This window comes from Gavialis gangeticus, unplaced genomic scaffold, assembly GCF_001723915.1.
Source record: "Gavialis gangeticus isolate Ggan-Ray unplaced genomic scaffold, GavGan_comp1, whole genome shotgun sequence".
In the NCBI taxonomy this organism is placed as follows: domain Eukaryota; kingdom Metazoa; phylum Chordata; order Crocodylia; family Gavialidae; genus Gavialis; species Gavialis gangeticus.
Genome location: NW_017729025.1, coordinates 98,061,839 through 98,081,686, shown reverse-complemented (window position 1 = coordinate 98,081,686; position 19,848 = coordinate 98,061,839). Strand labels below are relative to the sequence as shown.

The 19,848-nt window shown below is 43.6% G+C and overlaps 1 protein-coding gene across 4 annotated transcripts in view; it reads left to right on the top strand.

The window, feature by feature from the left end:
- The first annotated feature begins 10,695 nt into the window (after positions 1-10,695).
- The window catches only part of CUNH11orf49 (chromosome unknown C11orf49 homolog), a 174,388-nt gene continuing 165,235 nt past the window's right edge, over positions 10,696-19,848 (top strand). For 3 of the 4 annotated variants that reach the window (XR_002097724.1, XM_019519282.1, XM_019519278.1), the window contains exon 1: positions 10,701-10,882. Coding sequence is in view for 2 of the 4 variants with exons in the window: in XM_019519282.1 (XP_019374827.1) it covers positions 10,837-10,882 (46 nt within the window). In the remaining 2 variants the exon portion in view is untranslated. Of the gene's footprint in view, positions 10,883-19,848 lie in introns of all 4 variants that reach the window. The other variant, XM_019519279.1, reaches the window with a different exon arrangement.

Here is a 19,848-nt window from a genome sequence, read left to right as displayed (position 1 = left end):
TGCCGACTGCCTCGTCCACACACTGGCAGGATAGAAGAGACTCCTTCCTGGTTCATATTAAATCAGAGTCCCCCAGCATTTTACAGCCCTGTGCTGTCTGCTCTGGAGAGCAGGGCTGGCTCCACCCCTCTGCTCCCTAGCTGGAGCAGTGAGGGCTGGCTGACAAGGGGGTTGGGGGGGGACCAAGCCTGGTTAGGGATGCAGCCCAGCCTACAGGAGAGGGACTACCTCCCAACTCCAGGCAAACCCCAGTTGGGGTCTGGGGTCTGGGGCCAGGGAGGGGGGTTAAACACCCCTTTCCCTGCTCAGATTTACCTTTGGCTGCAACTGTGGATTACAAATCCCAGAGGCACCTGGAAGCAGGAAGAGGAAGTGATGAGCGACCCTACAGATTCCTGTTGCTGTAATTCTGGACTGCAAATTCCAGAGACCTCAGAGGCAGCAGGAAGAGGAAGTGAACCCACTGCAGATATGTGGCTGCATTTCCTGATTCAAAGATAAATGTCTGTTCACTTCTGTTTCACTTTTATCTGTGCATTTTAGATTAACCTGAAAAGACTGAAACGATTCAGCCTCAGGCTTTTTGACTGTCTGTACCTAGCCTTAAGGGGTGGTTTAATAAATAGAATCAAGTTGCTAGCATAGGAATAACTGAGGGAATGGCTGTGTTAAACCTCTGCACATGTCTGTTGTGATCTGGATGGTTCTTATCACTTGGACAGATGCATACTGAGCTGAGTGGTAGTAGTTAATAAAAAGTACTGGGCTTTTCCTTCACGCTAACTTGTCTCTTACAAGTTGACTAATATCACATGGTATAGATTTCAAAGTGCAAGCGCACTGGATTTTTGGCTGACTCCTCCACTGACATTAAATCAGTCTGTTCATCTTCATATTACTTTTCAGTTAAAATGTTTCAAGAGGTTGATAAACATATATCATTAAGTCAGTTATTAAATCAGTCATTCTGTGAGAGTTCCAAGGGATTTACAACTGCCTTTCATGAATTAATCACCCCTGCCTTGGCCAGAACATGTTTCTATAATATATGGCAAAACTATATCCTCTCTCAGCTAACATGGTACTATGGCAAATAATTAATAGTCTATAAAGCCACTATTCCTTCAAATCTCTCCCCAAGACATATCTTCACTGCAGTGCTTGCAAAATTGCCAAGTATTAAAGGAAGTTTGTTTAATTTACTGTTAGTGCTCACACTTTTTGTCTTTTTACCTTCTTAAATCACAAGTTCTCTGGGGCAAGGCATCGTGTCTTGTAATATGTTTACACAGGGAAAAGTTAGTAGACAGTGGGTGCATTCACACATTCATTAATGTGCTGTAGTTACTGTGCATTAAGTTTAATACATGTGTAACCAAGCACTAAAGTAATGCACAGTAACCGGTGTTACTATACAGTAGTGCCAGTGCATGCCTTTTTAGTGATGCTACTGCACAGCAGCCTAATAATACTGTGCAGTAATGCATTAGCACTGTTTATGCTGTGATGTGCTATTGTGCAATATTATTAAGCTACTGGACAGTTAGCATCTCGTGTAGATGTGCTACTAAACAGCATCTAGTACCCTGTGCGTCCTACAGAACACTATTATGTGGAAGGTATTAATAGCTGTAATCAATCACAAATATCTCAGCTGGGAGGTACACTTAGCAGTTCTTTATTCTGGCCAAACAAAGATCTGTTACTCTGAAGTCAGACAAAAGGAGGAACAGGGTGGCATCTTGGAGACTAACTGGTTCAGAGAGGCAAAAGCTTTTGGAGGCAACATTCTTAGTGTGGCAGGAGGCTTGGTGCTCCTGCCTCTTAGGAGTAAGGAGGCTGGGACTGAAGCAGCCTGCAGGTGAGACCTGGGTTGATTGCAGTCATTTGACCCAGGAGGAGGATATAAGCCTAGGCCCTGAGGTGAGCCAACAGTAACATCTTGGAGGCTACCAAGAGAATACCACCTCAGCAGGATAGCTGCAGCTCCAGAAGGTCAATATGGAGGGTAACACCTCAAGCAGTCTGGAGGTTTGAGGAGGAACTAAGGGGAAGAAGAGGTTCCTAGGGACCCGGGGAGGGGTCCAGAGCCCAGATTGAGGGGCTGAGAGTGTGGGACCAACAAGGGTCCAGGAGCCTATTGAAAGACTGAAAGTGTGGGACAAGTGAAGGTCCAGGAACCCCAGAGGAGGGGCAAAATGGAAGAGAACATCAATGAGGATGCCATCTGTGAGGTATGGGGCATAGTGCAGGGAAGGAACAGATCCATGCAATTAGTCTGTAATGCAGCAACCACCAGCACCAGGTGGTCATTTTAGAGAGTCCTGGGACATCCTCCCTCATATAAAAGTAAAAAACATCAGGTGTGGTGGGTGGCTGAAGGGGTGATTGCCCACAAAGTGAGAGCTGAAAGGGCTCCAGGAGCTTTACCACCCACCCTGGAGAGGTACTCTGTCACACTTAGCATCTGATGAAGTAGGCTGATGCCTCCAAAACCTCATGCCTTTCTGATCTGGTTAGTCTCTATGGTGCCACCCCGGGCGATGCACAGGGAGTGCATGCACACCCCCTGCAAAAGGTGCGGCCAACACTGTCACCACTTGCCACCCTGTCTGCGGGCAGTCCCTGATCACTGTTGGCCGCCACCGCCGCTGCCTGCGGGTGGTCACTGACCCATGGTTGGTGCTTGCCACCCCCCCGGCACCGCCAGTGCTGGCAGCATCTGTGGGAGCTCCCTCGCTCACCACTGCCGGGATCCCACAACTAACGCCACACTTCCACTGCTGCTGGTGCAGCCGTGCCCCCGCCAGCCACCGGGGGCACGCACCGTTCATGGTGCCACCCTGCCCTACCTTCTGTCAGGCTAACCAGAAAGAGAAGCTACCTGTGCTTTTGCATGATTATAGTAAAAAAACATAGAAGACACTACCCACAACCTGATTAGCATAGCAAAGCCTGAGCAGAACCAAACCGTAGGGGCTGAGAAGCTTCCCTGCAGAATGAACACAAACAGGAGCTAGGGTGTTGATTGGTTACAACTGTGTATATCTGTATGTGCAAGACAGAAATGAACTAGGGAGCCAGCACAATGCCAAAGAATCAATGAAGAGTGGGGGTGTGAGAGGCAGCCAAGAGACAAAACTTATATTGGACAAGGGGCTTGGCAGAAAGAGAGACATACATTTCTGAACAAAAAAAGTACATTCTGTTGTTTGCTCCTACTGTGTTTAAGGAAACAGGACTTTGTGTACATTCTTAGCAAATAAACAGGACTGCCCTAAAGAACTACCTGACTCTTATAATCCATTTATTTTACTAACAAAACAACTTAGAAGACCTGAAATCCTGATTAACTACTCAGGCCAACAAGACAATTATACAAAAAAAAATAACAACAGCTATTAAAAACCAATTGTGTTGCAAAAGCCTGGAAGAGATGTGACACCCCTAAAATCACTGACTGGTTTCAAAAGTTGGGGAAGTTTTCATAACAGAAAAGTCTTCCTATCAAATCTGTGTGCAACATGGAAGAAGGAAAAAGATGCTTGCTTAGAAATTTAGTGGAACTTCTTGGAATTTGCTAAAAGAAGGACTCTTCTCCTGCCTTCAAACTAGAAAGTTTGAGAAACACTTCTTAATATTAAGGAAAGTGCACATTCTATGAGCTTACACTTAAGAACAAATTTGGAAAAAAATAAAATGTGAAAGCAGAGGTGAATAGAAAATAATGAGATGTATTATACATAATTCTGAGGAAACAAAGTGAGGGTGAATTATTACATAGAGGTGAAGAAAGCCCAACACTGATCGAAATATAATAAGACTGTTAGAGGCTGAAAGGAAGTGAAATGGACACAAGGCTGTGGCCATTGTGTTAAGGAAGCACTGTTGATGGAAGTTAAATATCTGTCTAAATGTATTTTAGGGGATTTGATGTACCTTTAAATGTTAAATGTGTTATGTGATAAGTTGGATTTGTTAATAAAGTAAAAAAAAAACATGCTCAGAAAAGTAGACCCTGTAAAATCATTTCAGAGAAGAAAGGATATCCTAGTTCTGTGAATTTCAGGTCACTTTCATCATAGGGCCTTTCATCCTTGTATTTGTAAGAAACTAGCCATTGGTCCATAGTCATTCAGAACAACCAGAAAAGTGGGAGGCACCTCAATCCTTTGTGCTGGGATTCTAAAACAATGCAAAAGAAGAGAGAAGTACATCACATTAACTGTGTCTGAACCTCAATCTTATAATGGAAATGCAAACTATGGTATGTTTCAAAAGGATGCTGTACACGATTTTGTGAAAGACTGATAAGCAGGTGCTTTTAGCATGCATCATTCTGTGCTTACGTATTTTAAAACTGCTCTGTTGAACTGGGACCCGAGTGCTAATTTACCTAAATCTTCTGCAATGCCTCAGGCTTTTATAATCTTGACTAACCTAAATGTTTTGTATCTTGTCCTGTTGTGTTAAATGCTGAGAACTGGAGACTAGAAGCAGAAGTCTTTTTCCTGTAGAAGACTTCTTTCAGCTGATGGGTGACATGCAATAACCACTTCTTTATCCCAGTACTGGTACAACTTTGGCTTATTACTTTGTTCATTCTCATATGTTGAGTAGATCTGGGTAAGTATTTAGATGGGAGGCCTCCAACAAAAACTAAAATGTTCCAAAAGGTGGACCTTAACTACCCTCCCCAGCATGAGGGTTAGAAGGTAACAAATAAGAGGGTGGTTGTAAATGCCTTAAACAATGACATTTCCATTGCTTTCCATTAAAGTTCTGGAGTCCATTTAACTGTTTCCTCCAGCATGTTTAGGGTTTATGTAGTAAAAGTCCTAGACAAATAAAATCTATCCCTTTCTGCCAGAGGAAGATGAGCCAGTTGAAATGGATCCAGTTTCAAACAATACACTTTCCTTGGCATTGTTACTTGATTTCATAGACATAGACATTAGGGGCTGGAAGGGACCTCGCAAAATCATCGAGTCCAGCCCTCCTGCCATAGGCAGGAAGTCTGCTGGTGTCAAATGATCCCAGCAAGATATGTATCCAAACACCTTTTGAATGAGTCCAGAGTAGGTGCTTGCCCCACCTCTGTGGGGGGAGTCTGTTCCAGACCCTGGACACTCAGACTGTAAAGAAGTTTTTCCTTATGTCCAGTCTAAACTGTCTTTCCATAAGTTTGTGGCCATTAGACCTAGTTATCCCTTGGGGAGCCCTGGTGCACAACTGTTCTATCAGATCCTGGTGCACCCCCCCTTATATACTTATAGGCTGCCACCAAGTCCCCCGTGAGCCTTCTCTTCTCCATGCTGAAGAGTCCCATGTCCCTCAGCCTCTCCTTATATGGCTTGCTCTCTTGGCCTCTGATCATTTGGGTGGCTCTCCTTTGGACTCTCAAGCTTATCCACATCCCTCCTGAAGTGGGGGGCCCAAAACTGGACACAGTACAGGCTGCAGCCTCACTAATGCTGAGTAGAGTGGGAGGATGACGTCCCTGTTTTGAGATGAATTAGTGGATGCATATGAGAGTTTGGTTTGGTTTGCTGCTATGGCATCACATTGGTGGCTCATGTTCATCTTGTGGTCAATCAAGACCCCCAAGTCTTTTTCAGTCATGGTGCTAGCAAGCATAGCACTGCCAAGCCTATAAGTACGATGCTGGTTTTTCCTCCCAAGGTGGATCACCCTGCACTTCTCTATGTTAAATGTCATCAGGATTTGGTCCACCCACCTTGCAAGCCTGTCCAGGTCAGCCTGTATCCCCAACCTATCCTCCAGTGTGACCGCCTTCCCCCATAGTTTAGTGTCATCCACGAACTTTGCCAGTCCACATCTGACACCTGAATCCAGATCATTTATGAAGATGTTGAAGACTACTGGCCCAAGTACTGAGCTCTGAGGGACACCACTGGTCACCTTTCACCAAGCCGATTTGCTCCCATCAACTAATACTCTTTGGGTCTTACTCCAGAACCAGTTCCCCAGCAATCGGACCATGAGATGGTCGAGGCTGCAGTTCTCCAGCTTAGCCATGAGGACATCATGGGAGACCAAGTCAAAGGCCTTTTTGAAATCCAGATATATGACATCTATATCTGGATTTCAAGAAGACCTTTGACTTGGTCTCCCATGATGTCCTCATGGCTAAGCTGGAGAACTGCAGCCTCGACCATCTCATGGTCCGATTGCTGGGGAACTGGTTCTGGGGTCAGACCCAAAGAGTATTAGTCTATTCTTAGTTATCATTCTGTATATAACCACCCTTTTTGTGGTCAGTGTTTAAGTTCATGTTTTAATAGTAGACAGGTGAAGAAAGAAACAGCAATGCATACAAATATTTGGAAACAGGTAAGAGCATGGTATCATAATCTAACTCTACCATGAATTTGCTAACATTTTTTTACACACAAAATGGAGTTTGGTTTCTTTTTTACCTTATGTATCTATCATATTTATAATACTGGTATATTTACTGCTATTGTATCTTATGGTTTGTGTACCTGGTTTGTGTACGGTTTCCAGTGCACTTGAGAGTTAATTTAACTACAGGGCTAGGGACAGACATTACACACAAACCAGTTTAAGTGATCAGAAACTGGTTTAAAACTGTAACAGAACAGACATTCAGTGCACATAAACCAGTTTGAAAATGGCTGAAACCATTTTGAGATCAACCTGGTTGAATGTAGTATCAGACTTAATTGATTTGGGTCAAACTAGTTTATGCAATGTCCTTCCCAGATCCCTTCCTGGTTTAACTTAAACCAGAGTCCCCCAGCATCCCAGATGCTTTGCAGCCCTGGGCAGGGCTCTCAGCTCCACAGCAGGGCTGGCCCCACTCCTCTGTTCCCTAGCCGGAGCTCCTGCAGAGACTTGTAGGCACAGCAGGGTCTACCTGGCTTCCCCCTGCCCCATCCCCCATTCACCACTCGCTGCTCAAGCAGGGATTTCCCCCCTCTCCTCTCCCAGAGCACAGACTGTAGACAGCATATGGTATGCTAGCTAATGCTGAGAGGTGTCTGTGTAAAGCAGACAGGACAGTGTCCGTTTAGAGCTTTTTGGAACTAATCAACAGGTAGCTGGTAATGTCCCTCCATTCCTTCCATAGAAAAAGTTGTTTAAGAAGAGCTTGAACTAACGAAAAAGGCTTTGGTTTTGCTGATGGTCTGAGAAACACTGTGTAACTCCCTGCTGTGTAAGTAAATGCTGTGTAACTCCCTGTTGGCTCTATTTCTGGTCAGAGGAGCAGCAAGGCAGGGGGAACCCCTCCATAATCAGAGCATCCTGCTCAGGCTTGGTCACTCCCCCCTCAGCTCAGCACTTTGGAAGGTAAGACAGGGCTTCTCTAGCATCCCCTGGCTTCTAGCCTGAGCCACTGCAGGTATGTGCCTGCACTTCCTCAGTCCAGAAGTGATGTCTTTATGGTTACAAACCAGCGCAGCCTAGCCAAGTTAGACTAACCTGCCAAGATTGAATCAATTTAGGCACAGGCTTTATGAATGTCTGTCCCTACAGGAGTCGATTTCAAAAGGATGAGTTAAACTGCAGTAAACCTATATGGACAAACTAATATAGAACAAAAAATGGCCTTAATTTGCTTAATTTACTTTCAAAGTGTCCTCCAGAGAGTGTCCACACAGCAGTTTTAAATAATTCCCTTTAAAGGGTAATTCGGATTCATTTTCCGGAGTGTTCTTCACACAGATAACACTTTAAGTAGTGATTCCTGTATTGCTGTCATTGTTCCAAAGGGAATGCTATAGTTTGACCTTTATTCAGTCCTGTTAGCAGTGTACCTTTTTAGTATTAATCCTTAGGCCTTCATTTTTACAAGGTTGATAGATTCAGTTCTACTATTATAACATTAGGTCACTCATTTGAGTACCATTGTTTCTCAATGTGGCTTCCTCAGCGGGGTCAGAAAAAGCATGACCCCTTGAATGAAGACTTGCCTGCCTTGGGATCCATGCAGCCAGCAGGTACATACAGTGATGTGGAACAGCCTTTCCAAAACAAGGCAGTTTTTATTAGTAACCTGAAATACTGTATACTAGCACTTTCTGGTTCATATGGAAAGGCAAAGTTTGCACCCACATTCCTCCCTCCTCTAGAGAGAAACTGGGGAGAACAGGTGAGTTATGCAGTTGATCTGTTAGGTCATCACATTCAGGCTGTAGCAGTCCAAGGGGGAAATGGTAGTAAACAGGGGAAAGCTTGTGAATGGCTCCAGCAATGACATCTTGCTTTTATTTAGTTTTCTTTGAGTCATTAGCAGTCAGGCGCCACTAGTGCTGAAACTTATCATTATTACAACCACAAATGGGCTTAGTGTCCAAAAGGAAGATTTATTCTCTTAGCTGGTTAAAAAAAAAAGTCCAGCCCACAGAGACCAAAAAGCAACAACTGAAGAATCCTGTAGAGAATGAGAACTGGAGAAATATTAGAATGTAACGTTTTAAAACTGGGCTTAAAAAGCCTCTTGTAAATTAGGGATCCAGATGTTGGCACAGGAGAGACTGTAGTTCATACAGAGTAACGAACCAAAGGAGCTGTGTATGGCCTATAGAAGGCTGCTCTTGGCTCAGCTTCTTGGCAGTCTGGGGAAAAAAAGGCTTTCAGAGTTGGCTTTTCAGTGGCAGCTAAATTGCCTGGCTCTTAGTAGAATGCTTCAGCTGATTGTGAAAAATCTTGATGCTAGCTTGAAGAACATGGGAATTGCCAGACCAGATGATTACTGGGGGGTGATCACTCTAGGGTTCATTTAGTCCAGCATCTAATCTCCAACAGTTGCTAGCACTAGATGCTTCATGAGAAGCCAGAAACCCCAAAGTAGGTAGTTACGGAATAATCTTCCTAAAGTGAATTCGCCTCCCCCCCCCCAAAAAAAAAAAAAAATCCTGTCAGATAATTGGCTACTGCCCTGAAACATGACGGTTTATATTCCATCCAAACTTTGGCTTTCTTTACTTTAACTCATACTAATGTAATTTGGTATGCTCTCATTATACATATAAGTATCTAATCCTTTTTAAAATCCTTCTGAGCTCTTGGCCTCAAAAATGTTTTGTGGCAATAAGTTCCACAAACTAATTGTGTGTCTTGTTATAAGACTTCTTAATAATAATAACTTTGCTGCCTTGTGGCTACTCAAAACGTCTCTTTCTTATGACAAGGGAAGGTGACTAAGAATTTCTGATATACTGTTCATTTTGGGGGGAGGGGTTAACAGAAGCTACCCTTTGAAAAGAAGGATTACCTGCTATGATGCCTGAGACTTACCCCCCACCATAAAAGGTTGCAATTCGCTTTCACCCTCAGCAGGTGTAGGAGCTGTTCATTTTGTTCCAGTCAGTGTACATTATTTCATCTCCCCCTACTCCACCTCCTGGGGGATGGCAGCCAATCAGGGCTGGGGAAGAAACTAAGCAAAGGAGGCTTCTCCTTCCCCATCTTTAGGATCTTACATCAGTGTTAGAAAAAGTGAGTGGGAGCACAGAAATCCTGGCAGCTATGGGCAACTTCTTTCTGCCCTTCCCTCCTGGAAGCAATGGGAGCTGGCCTTTCTCCTCATTTCTCCCTCTCTGCCTAGAAGCAAGAAATGAGGGTCCCAATGCAGCTGCCCCTCCAGGCCTGAGCAAGACAGTAGCCCACTGTGGGAAGTGACCTTCCTGGTCTCAAGCCCAGTTACCTTCACTCGTGGGCAGCCATGTTATATACTTGCTTTCACAAAGATAGCAAGCTAATTTAAAAAACCAGGTAGGCTGTTTGCTCCTACAGGAGAGCTGTTTCAGAAACACCAGTGCTTCTTCCACTTCTCCCAGCATACCCATTTGCTCCTGTGCCAACACTGTTTTTTGGCTTAAATACTATATTTACCCAGTTTTCCCCATGCTCACACAATCTGTAGAGAGCTGCGATAGCTCTTCACTGCCTCTGTTTTTGCTAGACCAGGCATGGCAAACTTGCATCACAGGTAACACAAGAAGCACGGGCAGCCACTGTAAGTCACATGGCAGATCCAAAAGGGGACAGAGAGCTCAGTGGCGGATTGGACAGGGAGCTGTAAGCGCAGCAGCAGATTGGTCAGAGACCGCAGGGCAAGAAGCAGAAAGCGGAGTGGTAGATTGGGCAGGGAGCATAGGGCAGGGGGAAGAAAGCAGAGCAGCTTGCATTGCTCCCCCACAGCATTGCCAGATCTTAAATACGAAGTTATCGTATTAGAAGCTCAGAATTATCATATTTGCTGGAAAAGTACTGTACACTAAAATATGCAAATAAGCAGTAAATAAGTCCTTTTTACTTGATATTGCTTGGCTTAAATTGCGGGTGAGTGAGAACCGGGTCATCACAGTTGAAGCATTTCTTTATTTTGAGGCAACCAGTCATAAGAAAGTGCCAACAGCAAACCCAAAAGGCAGTATAGACTCCCTGAGACTGACTTGGGTTTTGCATACATTGCATCAACAATGATCGTGCATTTTGACTGCTTTGACTATCATTGACTGTATAAGGGGTGAAATTATCGTGCAAATACGGTAATCATCCTGCACCGGGTAGCACTGGCTCCGGCTCAGAGCTGTGGGCAGCTGCGCCACACCCCCAACCCCGCCCGCGCCTGCGCTGGATGAGAGAGAGCGCGCGGGAGGGTGGATTCGCTGGTGTTACACCATTCTCCTCCACCCCTGCCCCGCGCGCCCCCGGAACCTCCGTGGCACGGGGTTGTGCTCCCTGCCGGAAGTCATTGCCAGCCGTACCCCTCCTCCACCCCGCGACGGCGGCCGGCGTCCTGGAAACGGACGGAAGCCGGGAGGGAGTGGAACTGCTGGCGAGATGCTGAGAGCTGAGCGCTTCTCGCTGCCGGGCCCCGAGTACCTGGGTAAGGGCGGCGGTGGCTCCGGGCGGAGCGGGGCAGGCGGGACCTCCGCCCTCCGCCTTGCCTCGCCTCGCCTCGCCTGCGGCCGCACCGAGCCCCTGCGGCGGGGACGGGGCTGCCCCGGGCGCTTGTGTCTGCTGGGGGCGTGGGCGTGCGTGACTTTCCCCGGGGCCTGGACGCCGAGCAGCTGCAGAGACAGGCCGCTGTACCCGGGGCCTGGGGTCTCCTGGCACTGGGGATGCCCTCGGGAGGGTGGAGCTGGGGAAGGCAAGCAGCACCTGCCAGAGAAGGGGGGAAAAAGAAAAAGTCGTCCGTGCTTTGCCTGTGGGTACTTCTGCGATGGATGCACAGACGTGCAGGACCTGGGCTGCAGCCCACGGGTGGCTGTGTGGAGCAGAGCCACAGCCCTACTATGCACGCAGTTCTTTGCGTGGCGTGATAAGCACAATGTGGGTTTGCACAGCCACACAAAATCCGCAGAGTCCATTCCCGCCCTGCCCTTCCTGGAGAATTGGCTTTATATTTTGCTGGCCTCGGGTTTTACCACTTTGGAATGAGACTTGGAGAAGATTTTTTTTTCCCCCCCAGAAATGGCCTGAAAGAATTTTTTAGCAAAAAAATGAGATTCTGCAGCTGATGTTGTGTAGTGGTCCTTTTGTGTCACTTCAGCAGAGATCCGTTGACCTCCTGGAGTGGTGCTCAAAGGGGCTGCTTGTTCTTCTTTTTTTTTCTAGCTGCAAGTGTCCATCTACTCAAGACCTGTCCCAACAGGATCTTAGCTACTGCTTGATGATTCACTGAATGAAAGAGCGAAGCGTTCTGACATTTCTGTTGAACAGAAATAAATATTGTGGAATAAAATCAATGTATTCACTTGTTTATTCACGTCATTATTAGCTGGGCTGTGAGAGACAATTGCTTTCTAATCTCCTTTTCCCTTGTGTTTGATCTTGTTATGGCTTTATATTCAACCTCCTTAGCCTTTTGCCCCGCAAAGGGTTACAGTGCTAAAGTCAGGGTTATCTTTGTATAAATAGTTTGTTGTGGCAATTTCTCCACACTGCAGAGGCTCCTCTTGTGTGAACACAGACAAGAATCAGTTTAGTTTGTGACCATTGACCCCTGGGATCATATATCTCCTCCCACCCCTCTTGCAAGTTAAACTCAACTAGGTGCAGAGAAAGGCTACCAGTGTCATTGGGACAATAGACAGCATCTCTTACAAGTAGAGGCTAAAAGAGCTTGCCTTATTCATCTTATGAAAATGAAGGGCAAAAGGACATGTGAATGCTTTATCTAAGTACATCAGGGTGAAGAACACTGGAGAGGAAGAAGCTATTTAAGTTAAATGACACTGCTGGCACAGGAACAAATGGGCGTAAATTGACCGTGAATATATTTAGGCTGAAAATTAAAAGACGGTGTCTGACCATCATGGGGTGAGGTTTTGGATGCGCCTTCCAGTGTGTTGCGGGCAAGCAACGTAATTTTAAGATGGAGCTTGATGAGTTTATGGACAGCGTTGTATGATGCTATGTACTGTGACAGGAGAAGAATGAACTTGATGCCCCAGTTGTGTTATGATGTTACAAGATATTAGAAATGCAAGATCACCATCTTGCTACTTTTTTACCATTTAAATTCAGTCATGATTTTAGTAATTGGCCTCTTTAATCACCAGCAAGTCAAACATTTTTGTGGCAAGGATTGAACTTTAGTTTTAGCGGTTTTTGAAGTAGCAGCTGCTGAAATTGTGTTATAAGTGAATGGGGGGAGGGGGTATGGTGGTAATACTTAGATCTTAAAATCATGTCATACCATCTCTTGCCATGCCCCTGCCTACATAGCAACACTAAACTACCACAATAGATCAGATTCTTGGTTCATTTAGTCCAGTATCCTATCATTTACACTGAGCAGAACCAGGTGTTTCAGAAGAAGATGCAAGAAACATTGCAGTAAGCAGATACGAAATAATCTCCCCTGGGTTAAATGCTGTGTTTTTATCTTGTACAAGACACCCTGGAATAAAATATGCACCTTGTTTTTGAAGGGCAGAATGGGAAAAAAAAATCTTTCCTTGTAGTAAGTAACTGAGTAGCAGCAGCTAAGGAGCTGAGCCTGCTTACTGTTCCTCATCCTCTGGCTTGCTGCAGATTTTACTTTTGCTTTAAGATAAAGCTTAAGCAGCATAAACTGCTGTTACTGCATTTCCTCACATATACTATGTACTTCAATTTCCAGCAACTGTTTTTTGGGGATAAGGGAGTGTTTTATATATGATACTTCTTGATAGTAAGAAAGATGTTATTCTATGAGAATTTATATTGCTTTCAAAATTCCCATTTTAATAATTAGTGCTATAATTCTGGATTTATTTTCTTATCTATTTAAGTGTCCAATCCTTCAGTGAATCCAGCTAAATTCTTAATCTCAACAATTTCTTGTGGTAGAGTGTTTCAAACACAAACGTTATGTTGTGTAGGAAAAAACTCGAGCCTATCAATTTGAATGTGTCATCTTTCAAATTAATTGACTCTCTCTTTGTTTTTGTATTGTGAGAGTATGAATGAAGAACCTGATTAACTTTCCTAAACACTAGCTATTAATTTTCCGTATTTCATAATATCCCATCTGTCTTGTCTTTTCTAAAATAAACAATCCCCTAAACATTCTTACTACTAATAACTACTATGATATAAAAGCATCATATTTTTGAACTAGAGAAACCAGTACTAAATGCAGAACTCTGAATGATTCTGCACTATTGATCTGTTTTTCATAATGAACTCCATCATGTTTATTTTGTCCCTAATTTTTTCGTTTGCTTTTATTTTGGCTGCACATTAATCAGCGGCCTTTGATCTGTCTATACTGAGATGCAAGTCTTTTCCCCAAGTGGCTGCAGTTAACTGAGACCCTTGTAAGGTGAATGACTCACTTTAGTTCTTTCCCTCCATTTACCATTTTGCAAGCATTTTGTTGTTTCTTCCATCATGTAGCCCATTTACCTTACTTGATTTTGAAGTTCCAAACGGTACTGTATCCAGTTTCTCCTATATCAAGCCCAAATACAACCAATAACTTTTGTCTGGTTAAAGCATATCTTCCTGCAAGGCATCTGGTCTTGATTTAAGGATTAAAAAATAGAAACTATCACATCTCTTGCTTCTTGTTCTAATGGTTAGAACATACATACCGTTAAATGTATGTGCCTTCTGCTATCAGTTGTCAGTCAGCTCTTGGTGTGCTTTTCTCCATTAGACTAGAGGCCTTTAGTATCCTGTACTTAAGCATCTTCACAAGAAGAAAAAAACGCTAATTAAAGTTAGTTGTGTAGATGACCAAAACAAATATATTGTTCCCTTAAGGTGTCTCTGTCAGCCCTCAATTCTTGTGGCCCTTCTCTGATTTTTTTTTTTTCCTATTTTTTCCAACATTCTTTTCATAATGTGGACACCAGAGCTGAACACTGTATTCTAGTAGTAATCTTGCCAGTATTGCATGTAGAGTTAAAATTGCTTCCCTATTTCCTACATGCAAGAATCCCATTAACGCTTTGTCTTAAAATATTGCACAGGGAGCTTGTGCTGAGTTGTTTGTGCACTGCAACCCTCTACATCCTTTTCAGAATTCCTGCGCTCCGGAACACAGTCCTCTATTATAGCTACTCCTTGCTTAACATTGTAGTTACGCTCTGGAAAAATATGACTTTAAGCAAAACAATGTTAAGTGAATCCAATTACGACACAGTTGTTACCTACTAGCAGGTGGTGGCCCAACAATGTTCTAACCGAACATTGCGTGATTTTAAACAAGTATGTTCTCTAATAGATCAGCGACATAATGACAAGACAGTGTTAAGTGAGGAGTACCTGTATATCCATATGGCCTGCATTCCTTGTTCCTAGATGTATAACTTTGCATTGGGTACACCAAAATGCATTTTGCTTGAGTGGGCCAGGGGGATCACGTGAAAGCCTGGTTCTCCTCATTGTTTGCTACTCTGCATTCTGAGTTATATGCTAATTTTATCAGCAGTGCCCTAACACTTCTAGATTATTGAGGAATACATTGAATAGCACTCAAACAAACATTTATCCCTCTGAAACCCCACAAGAAGCATCCCGGCTCATTGACAATTCTCCATTGACAACTACTTTTAAGAGATAGGACAATGACAGCATGTTCTAAATCAAGGGTGTTAAAATCATCAGGCCCCATGAGGCTGCATCAAGGCCTGTGCACTGGATTCAATGTACAGGGTTAGTCTGGTATGGGTATTGTGTGCAGCAAGCATCCCAAACTGGCCCTGTGCACCACATGCAGTATGTGGGGCCAATCTGGTTTGCACCACATGCAGCAAGTACATGTGGGCCTAGGCTGAGACCCTGGAGTAGCACTGTGGGCCAGATGATTGGCTTCCTTGGATTGGGTGTGGCCTGAAGGCTGTATGTTCTAAATGGATTAAGGCATGATGTATGATATAGTGATAAGTTTTATTAATTAAAATGTTTTGCAGTAGCAAATCAAATCCCCTACAAAAGTAATTGGATAGATGTAATATACTTAGACCTTTATCAAATAAACTTTTAATCTTGCCATATAAACTAATAGGATTTATTTGACAAAGTCCCGTTGACAGACAAGAATTATATTTCCATTCTTTATTAATTTAATCCTGTTACATTTGTGCCTGGAACTGATGTCAGGTTTACCGTTCTATAGTTGCTCAGGATTTATATTGTCAAAGACTTGCAATTATATTAGCACTCATCTCTCCCTACCAACCTGATTTGTAAGGTAGTATGCCAAAAAAACCTCCTTTGTTCCTCAGTTAAGCAGGAAATAATCGAAAAAAGGTGGTTTAGGAAATTGGCTACATGTTGGAAGGGCATGGGGGACACAGGATCCCCCCCAGATTTCTGCACTGACAGTGAGGTACAGGGCATGGGGCCACAGCCTGGCCGGAGCCAGGGCCTGGCAGCAGTGAGGGTGGCAACATGATTTCTGCACCAACGGTGGGACATGGGGCAGCAGCCTGGCCAGACCCAACGTCTGGCAGCAGTGGTAGCATGAGGTTGTGCCCCCTCTCCCCCACACTGTCAGCACTTATGTCACCTATGGCCTAGGACCTCTGCGTATGGCTTTCAGTCATTTTGTGAAATACACCTAAGCATAACATCTAGTGAAGTAGTACGTTGTAGCCTATGAAAAATCATGCCTCTCTGAGCCAGTTAGTCTATAATATGCCATACTATTATGCCTTCTACTTGAGCATAATCAGGAAAGTCTGTTCTTTTTCATGCCTTTGTTGAAATTGTGTGTAGTGGACTTTAAAAAAACCAAAAAAACTTGTAAGATAACTATCCTGTTTCCTGAGGTATCAGGTTGCAAGGGAAAATTTTTTATTTTCCTCAGAGGCAAGGTCACTGCATCAAGATTGATTCTAATCCAGGTCTGTTCAGTAGAGAGCAAATGATGCTTCCTGTCTTTAAGGTCCTTATACTTTAGGGTCTTTATCTCTGTGGCATTTGGAGCTGCTTCAATTCTAGGAGGAAGCAACTGAACTCATTCATATCTGCACGCTCAGTGTGCCCCTTCCACTAGATGCCTGGTAGGGTACTTTAATTTGTGCCACTTTAGCATGTAATGCCAGTGTTTTCAACCTATCCCATTTTGGGGAGACTCATAATTCTACTTCAAAGAGTTGCTCTAGGCTGTAACTTGTAGACCAGTTAAACAAATGAGTTAAGTTGGTTTTTAGTTTTAATTTTTTAAAAGTGAAATAGGGACCTGGGCTAAGTATAGACATTCAAAAAGCCCAAGGCTGAACTGATTCAGTCTTTTCAGCTTAGTTTAAGCTGCAAAGATTGAACCAATAAGCAAATGAACAGACATTCACTTGTGATTCAGGAAATGCAGCCACATGCCTTCAGTGGCTCAGGCCAGAAGCTGGGGGGCACTACAGTATGGCTCTCTGGCCTGTAGCCGGCACAGGCTGTTTGTTTGCTTTCTCTTTCTGCTGCCCAAGAGGTGTCTGGGATTTGCATTCCACAATTAGAGTAGCAGGACTCTGCAGGGTTGCTCATCACTTCTTCCTGCTTCCAGGTGCCTCTGGGATTTATAGTTCACCAGTGCAGCCAGTACTAAGCTGGCAGGGCAGAGCAACTGTGTACTTGTGGGTGGGGAGTGAGTTTAATCCCCTTCCCTGGCCCCAGATCCCAGCCAGGGTTTGCCTGTGGGGGGACAGTGAGCCAGCCCTTACTGCTCCAGGTAGGGAGCAGAGGGACAGGGCCAACCCTGCTCTCTGGGGCAGACAGCCAGCCCAGTCCCGGGCTGCAGAGCATGCTGGGATGCTGGGGGACTCTGATTTAACTTGAACCAGGAAGGGGTCTGGGACAGCAGTTTCATAAACCAGTTCGACCTAAATCAGTAAAGTCTGATACTACATTCAACCAGTTTTATTTTAAACCAGTTCAGCCATTTTGAAACTGGTTCATATGCACTGAACTTTTTGTTTTGTTACAGGTTTAGACCAATTTCTGATCAATTAAACTGGTTTATGTGTAACTTCTGTCCCTAGCCTTAGTGGACAGGTTTAGCTCAAGAAAAAGGAATAGTTCAGGTGGGGTGGCAGGTTTTATATAGGTGCCTGCTTCTAGAATGAAATTATTTATTATTTTATTTACTGTACAACCTTATATGCAGGAAGAGGCATTTAGATGGACATGCAAAGTAGAGAAAGGTGTAAAACCAATTGCATTAAAATGGACTTCTGCAGATCTTAACCGCCCCCCCCCCCCCATCAGTGTTTTTCGTATTTTTCCTGTGAGAAGATTCCTTACAGTGTCGTAAAGATATGGGAGTAAGGCCAGGAAGAAAAGCATACTTACAGATTTCTCCTCTAAGAAGCAAGCCTTGGTATAAAAGTTTGAGAGAAGCTGTGGCAGAAGTAGCTTTGCTGTGGAGTATTTGTGCATTCCCAGTGCAGGTTGCAGCAGCAGTCACCCATCTTGGAAGTGAATCTTTCTGAAGGAGGGTTAAAGACTGTTGCCTTAGCAATGATAGTCCAGGAAATATGCAAGAAGCAAGGGTTTCTTGGTGACCCAAGAAAAGTTACTTTGTGCCCAAAAGCTTATCTAACATCTCTCCCAGCTTTCACAGTTGGTTCAGTAAAAGGTATCACCAAAAAAGAAAAAATCTTGCTTCTCTTTCTCAAGGAGGTAACCTAGTCGAAACATATTTATTGGAACAGACTCTTAATGGCTGTTAGAGGAGGGCTAATTTTCCTTCAAAAACATCTGCATACATTATATTACTGATCCTATTAGTTATATTTTCTCTCAAATATATATTTTTAAAAACCAAAACAATGGTTTCTTAAATTGACAAATGTGCTTTCACAAAGCTATTTGCTGTTTTCTTTCACTAGAGGAATGCCAGTAAAAGCAAATAATGCTTGAGAGAGAGCCTTTGAGACTTTTTCTCTTTTTGTATTGACCTGGCTTTGTAAAAGCTCTTATGCTTTGTACAGAATAAGAAGCTTTCTCCAGCTGCCCTATTGTATGGCTTGAGGTTTTGTTAATACCATTATCTGATATGAGATTACAGGTAATTGTGATAAACAGGATTTGGTTTCTCTAATCGCATTCAAAAGTCTGTGTTGCCTCAGGTTATCATATCAGGTGTTCTTTGAAGAGACTCCTGAGATCAGCCTGCTCTCTGCTTTTCCTTATCTGGAATGGACCAGCTTCCTTTAGGCCCCCTCAGTATTAGCAGGGGCCAGACAAGTGAAATGGGTACCCAGAACATTATTATGCAGAACTGCTGCTTTGATGTTGCATTTTTTTCCCTATTTGACATCCTTCTGTTATCCAGCTTATGTTTTAAACATACATTCTGAAGAGAAATACAAACTATTGTGAATTAAGTGGAAGCTAATAGTGAAATAATTGAGCTATTTGCTACAGAGAAGAGTAACTGGAAATAGAGTTTGGGGGAGGCAAGTTTTAAATGGTAGGAGTTGCAGAAGATTAGGCTCTTGACCCAGCAATGCTGAGGATGAGGTTAGGCAGAAATGGGACTTGTGGGGTAGGTAGAAATGAAACTGAGGAGTTTTATAACAGGTTAGATCTTCTGAAATGGGTTTTTTTTTTTCAGTCAGTAAGAAGTCATTGGAAATATTTGAAGTTAAGTGTGGCAATGTCTTTCTTTGTATATGCGTAATAGTCAGTGACTAAAATTGGAAGGTCACAGTGGTAGGAACTGTAATTAAAATGAGGAAATATCTCAGGGAATCCTTTCTGTTACTGATTTTATGGTTCTGTGTTGGTTGCTTAATTCTTTATTTACAGCTGATAAAGCATGACCCAAAGTCTAAAGCAGACAATTAGGTATTTAGAGTATTGTCCTGCTGATGCAATTGTCCTCTTTCCTTTCAAGCTATAGGGAAAAGTTTACTCTTTCTTTTGTCTTAAAAGGGGTTCAATTATTTATAGCTGTTTTCTGACCTTCTTTGGATGAGTTTCCTCCCAGCCTGTAGGAAGCTCTTTTCCTTTATCTTTTGCCAGCTGTAGACATGTGAGAACATGATTTTGGTGCCAGGAAGACATCTTGTAAAACATGGAACTATTTAGTGCCAGAAAATAGTCCTCTCTTTCCTCACTGCTCTTTTCTTGTGAGATGATGTCTCAGAAGTGATGAGCAGAGAGAACCATTCTGTTCTTGGCAACCAGAGAGGCCCCTGATTCTTATAGGACTAAAAATAGTTTCCAGAGAGAACTGCAGTTGTGCAAAGTGCTTCCTAATGGCCAGGGCTTCACCTTCCTTCTGCAAACTCATGGGGAGTATTTGGTGGGGTGGGCAGAGATAAGGGGGAACTGTTTTCTTTAAAGAAAATGTTTTTTTGTTTTTTTACACTAACACTTTAGAGCAGGGGTTTTGAGTGCAGTTTTCAAGGAGTACCT